Here is a 5,139-nt window from a genome sequence, read left to right as displayed (position 1 = left end):
GGGAAGGGAAGGTTTGGGAAGGGAAGGGAAGGGAAGGTTTGGGAAGGGAGAAACTGAGGTTGAATAATATGTTTCCACAGTATATGAATCCTTGTAGGGCACAGAAACTGAGGTTAAGCAACGTTTCCACAGTCCCTGAATCCTGGTGGGGCAGGATCACGTATTTTCCTTCCCAGGTGCGATTTCCTCGTCCCTTTGGTTGCGAATCCCGCACATGAACCTTCTCCCGAGCCTTTTGCCGCGAACAGAGGGCTCCTCATATCGACCCCGGGCCCGCTATAAATGCGACAACCGACGCCACGGGAAAACCGCGTCTACGAAATTCCCCCGAATCCGCCTCTTCTCTCAAACCGGCCGGACCGGGAGCACAGCCGGGACGCGGGAAGCGCTGACACTCGCGTTACCTGCAGGGCAGGTCACGGCCCTCGCTGCGGGGCGGGGACAGCCGAGCTTGTCCTTGTTTTCAAGCCATCCGAGGCCGGTGCGGCGGGACAAGGGAGCGGTGTCGATTATCACGATGCTCCCGACTCTTCCCGGGGCTCTCCCGGGGCTCTCCCGGTTGGAGCGGCCGCGGGGGGAGCCGCCCCTCCAGCCCGCGCCGCCAGGGGGCGCCCGGCGCTCCGACCGGCCGCCGGGCTGTACCATTTCACCGCGGAGGGGGAGAGCGGGGTGACAGGAGACCCGCTACGGGCGGTGCCGCTCAGCGACACGACAGCGGGTGACACCGGGAGAAGGGTGACAACGACAGCGGGTGACAGCGAGGGCAACCGCGGCGTAACGGGGACACCTGGAGCCGTGCTACGCTGGGCTATGCGATGGCGCCCCCCGCGCGGTGCTGAGTGGTCTCGCCCCGCTGCGGCCCTGGCGGCGCGGGCGGGGGCGGTTTTCCAGAGGGGCCGTTTCCATAGGGATCCACTGCGGGAGCCGCGCCCGCCCCGCGCCGGGACCGCGCCGCGACACGTCACCGCCGCCGCCCCGGGACCCAGCGGGGCCCTCCGCAGGTACCGGGAGGGAGGGGAAGGGACCCGGCTGAGGGGGATCCCGCTCTATCCCGGGGGTGACTCCCTGGCACCGCCCCGGCAGGTGGGGATGGAAATGGGAATGGGAATGGGAATGGGGACGGGGACGCCGGAGGGGCAGCGCCGGTGCCTCGGGAGCGCCGCATTCACCTCCCCGAATCCCCGAATCCGGAATGGTTGTGGTTGGGAGGCACCTCTGGAGGTCGCCCAGTCCGACCCCTCCCGGGCAGGGTCACCTGGGGCAGGTGACACAGGAACACGGGTGGGTCGGGAATGTCTCCAGAGTGGGAGAATCCACGCCCTGCCAGGCTCCCCAGGGCACTGGGCACGGCCCCAAGGCTGCCAGAGCTCCGGGAGCGTTTGGACAACGCTCCCAGGGACAGGGGGGGATTCTTGGGGTGTCCTGGGCACCCTTGGATGATCCCGGTGGGTCCCTCCCAGCTCAGGATATTCCGCGATTCTCCCTGGATAACCTGTTCCAGGGCTCTGCCCCGCTCCGTGGAGAGAAGTTCTTCCTCGTATTGAGGTGGAACTTGTTGTGTTTTTACCATCAGTGCTGGAAGCTGATGAGAAACTATTAACATCAGGACTCACTAAGGAAGTTTGTGACCCAGGATTTGGGAGGTGTGCCTGAAGGTCACTGGCAAGTGGCTTTTGTTTGGCTTTTTTTAACTGTTTATATTTTTTTTTTTAATCTTCCTGCCTTTGTGTCCAAGCACGAACACGATCTGTTGGCCATGTTTAGATTACTGGATTTCGTCAAACCTCGCTGACATCTGGCAGCTGAGGTGCATGGCCATCAATCCACGCCAAAGCATTCCATCCATCCCTGCTTTTCTGCTTGGGAATACGCCATTTACCTGTCCTTCCACTGAAAAATCCAAATACAGTGTCTTAAGAACTGAATGGCACATTTTTTTTTCCCCCCAAATGAAGTTTTGTTAGTTGGGGTTTTTTTTCTCTTGGGTAGTACATTCTCTTTTACCCTCAGAAACTAATTAGATTTTACTTAAATGGCTTTAAACCGGGAGAGAATGGGTTTAGATTAGAAATTAGGAGTAAATCCTTCCCTGTGAGGGTGATGAGGCCCTGGCACAGGTTGCCCAGAGAAATTCCATCCCTGGAAGTGTCCAAGGCCTCGTTGGACAGGGCTTGGAGCAACCTGGGATATGGGAAGGGGGTGGAACTGGATGATCTTCGTACCCAAACCACTCTGTGATAAACACACAGGTTTTAATGCTCCAAAAAATGCTCTGGGACATGATTTTTATAGGATATTTAGACCCTCTTGACGTTCTGCTGATAATTGGATCGATTCCCGTTCTCTGAGTGGTTTTACAGCGTTTCCAGATCGGATGTGTCCTGTCAGCAGAACTGCTGCCCCATTCCAGGGGATCCAGACAAATCTCCTGTTTAAGGAAGTGCCAGCAGCCCTGACTTGGCAGGGAGCTGCTGGAATAACTTCCTAGCTCATGCTTTGATCTAAAGAGTATGAACACAATCCAGTGATTAAGGTACTTGGATGAGATGAGGGAAACAGGGTTCCATTTCTTGCCCTGGCAGTGTTTATATCAGATTACTCCTGATTTTTGCTGACAGTATCTTGCAGTTTTCCACTCTGTGTTTTCCACTTTGTTGGGTTTTATGGGAGAATTGACTTTGTTTTTTTTTTTTTTCTTTTAAATCCTTGTTGGAGCAAGAAGAGCTGTATCCCAGATAAATGGTTTACCCTGCAGGGCAGTGGGTTTTTCACTCTCTCTGCTGCCAGAAGCCCTGCAAACATCCTGGGAAAACCAAAAATTAAACCCTCACTGTAGCCAAACAAACAAACCCAACCAACCAAATCTGGCCCTGATGACACTGTGTGATATTTATTTTTTTTTCCCTAGAGGTAGCTCTAGTTTGGATGGCACAGGGTGGTTGCACTGGCAGTGGCTGAATCCTCCTCAGGGGAGTGCAAAGGTGCATTTAAAATCCTTTCTCTTTTGGGGATTCATCAGGCATTTTTCTGAGAGTTTCCTGCCAAAACTCCTTTATTGATTTAGTTATTGTTGTGTGTTGCAGTTAATGGAGACCTGCTCTAAAAGAATATAGGTGTATTTTTGTGTTCTAACCACAGGGAAGTGAATGCAGATGTCTTTCAGAAACATCAAATATTTTGGTTTTGAGCTGTGCTTTCTTTTCTCCGTCAATGATGTAGCAGGCATTGACCTAAACCTGCTGTTCCTAAACCTAAGCATATTTAGAATATTCCAGAAGAATATTTTTATATAGTCCATCAGGAGAACTGGTGTCAGAGGTAACAAAGGAGTGAAGGAATTATTTTTCAGTACAGAAAATCCAACTGTGCTTGTTCTCCACTGTTCTAAACCAAGGTGTATGTTGGATTTTTAATCTAAATGCCTTGCAAAATATGAGGAAATGGGATCTGAACAACTTATTTATCCTTCCCAAAAACGTGGGGATGCTTTTTTTGTCGAAATAAGGAAGATTAAAATGCGTGGCTGAGCTTTTTTGGCACAGCACCTTGGTCTGGTCCTGGAGCATCTGCTCCTGCCAAGTTGAGATGCAGAGCCCTGAGAGCTCCTTCTGCTGAGAGGCCCTTGAGCAGGATTCCTCTGGAAGGCTGCATTTTGATATGGAATGTTTCCCATTCCATGCTGACCTTGCAAAGCTCGGCACAGATAACGAGTTATGAAAACTATTTCCCTCTCCTTCTTTAAGGGGGGAGGAGACTTTGTCATCCTTCCCTTTGTTTTTGTGGGACATCCACGTGCAGGGGAGGGGAAAACCACGGTGCATGAGCAGGAAAATGTGACTGCAAAGCTTCCAAAAGAGGCACTGGGGAGTTAAAAATAATTCCCTGGGCATGACTCTTAACTTTGTGTTTCAGCTTGCTCTGCTGACCTGTTTATTGTGCTCTGCCAGGGCTTCTGCATATTTATTGTTATCTTACAGTACTTTTGAGTTTGCCAGAGCTGAAAATGTGGGTTATTTTTGTAACTCTTTGCATGTTTTAGTTCACCAGGAGGTTCCACCTTGCTATGAGAACCAAAGATGGATCCAGAAGAGCAGGATTTGCTGGGGGATTACAGATACAGGAATTATTCTTCAGCAATTGAGAAAGCTCTGAGAAACTTTGAATCATCCAGTGAATGGGCAGATCTGATATCTTCCCTTGGCAAACTCAACAAGGTACAGGAATAATTTTTCGTATTTTTTTTATTATATTTGTATTGTTCTTAACTTTTCCGTGACTTCTAATGCTTTGCAAAATTAAAAATTCACTCCAGAAAAATATAAGTTTATAAAGGAAGGGTATTGGAAGCAGTATATTTTATATAAATGTGAGAAATTCTGGGGAAACCAACAGAGCTTTCCTTCAAATGGTGGTTTTTTCCCTTTGTACAGAGAATTTAATTTTTGCATCCAAGAAACCTCGGGGTGCTGGTTACTCACTTCAGAGCAGCTAAAAAGCTTTTATATGAAACAGGTCACAAGTTTTAGAGTGTTTTTTCTGACTCAAAGCTTGTACTTAATGATCCCATTTCCCTGACCATGCCCTTCCCTTGGATTTGAGGGAATAATTGATTAGGTGATGTCTTTTGTGTGACCATGGAGTGAGAGAGACGGGCAGAAAGAAAGGGAAAGACTTTATTGGAAAACACTTGGGATGTGTGTCCTTTCCTCCTGCCCAAGAAACAAGGTGCATGTTTTTTGTGTCCCTTTGGGGCTCTCTTAATATAAAACTCCTCCTCAGTGTATGTGGGGTGAGTAGTTACAGTCCTTGAGGAAATAGGGGTGGGAGGAGGCAACTCCTGCAGAACTCAGGAGGAAACATCTGTTGTTCCCTGATGGAGCCTCACAGCCTTTGCTGGCTTTGCTAAACCTTAATTCTGCAGGGTTTTCTAGGGGAAGGAGAATCCATAGAATTCCTGGAGCCATGGAATAGCTCAGGTTGGAAGGGACCATAAGAAGCATCAGGTCCAAGTCTGTGCTCCCTGCAGGACAACATGAAACTCAACCACATCACTCAGTGTCATCCAAACCCTCCTGGAGCTCTGGCAGCCTTGGGGCTATGCCCACTGCCCTGGGGAGCCTGGTCAGTGCCCACCACCCT

General features: G+C 50.1%; 1 protein-coding gene across 5 annotated transcripts in view; it reads left to right on the top strand.

Moving 5' to 3' along the window:
• The first annotated feature begins 925 nt into the window (after positions 1–925).
• Positions 926–5,139, top strand: part of DOPEY2 (dopey family member 2) — a 49,415-nt gene continuing 45,201 nt past the window's right edge. For 3 of the 5 annotated variants that reach the window (XM_017833133.1, XM_017833129.1, XM_017833134.1), the window contains exons 1-2: positions 971–1,083; positions 4,040–4,214. In XM_017833133.1, the coding sequence (XP_017688622.1) occupies positions 4,077–4,214 (138 nt within the window). In that variant the 5' untranslated portion in view covers positions 971–1,083; positions 4,040–4,076. Of the gene's footprint in view, positions 1,084–2,912; positions 2,982–4,039; positions 4,215–5,139 lie in introns of those variants that run through there. The other 2 variants (XM_017833131.1, XM_017833132.1) reach the window with 2 other exon arrangements.

This window comes from Lepidothrix coronata, unplaced genomic scaffold, assembly GCF_001604755.1.
Source record: "Lepidothrix coronata isolate B3197 unplaced genomic scaffold, Lepidothrix_coronata-1.0 Scaffold211, whole genome shotgun sequence".
Lineage (NCBI taxonomy): Eukaryota > Metazoa > Chordata > Aves > Passeriformes > Pipridae > Lepidothrix > Lepidothrix coronata.
The sequence above is the reverse complement of the archived record's forward strand: the minus strand, read 5'-3'. Positions and strand labels throughout refer to the sequence as shown.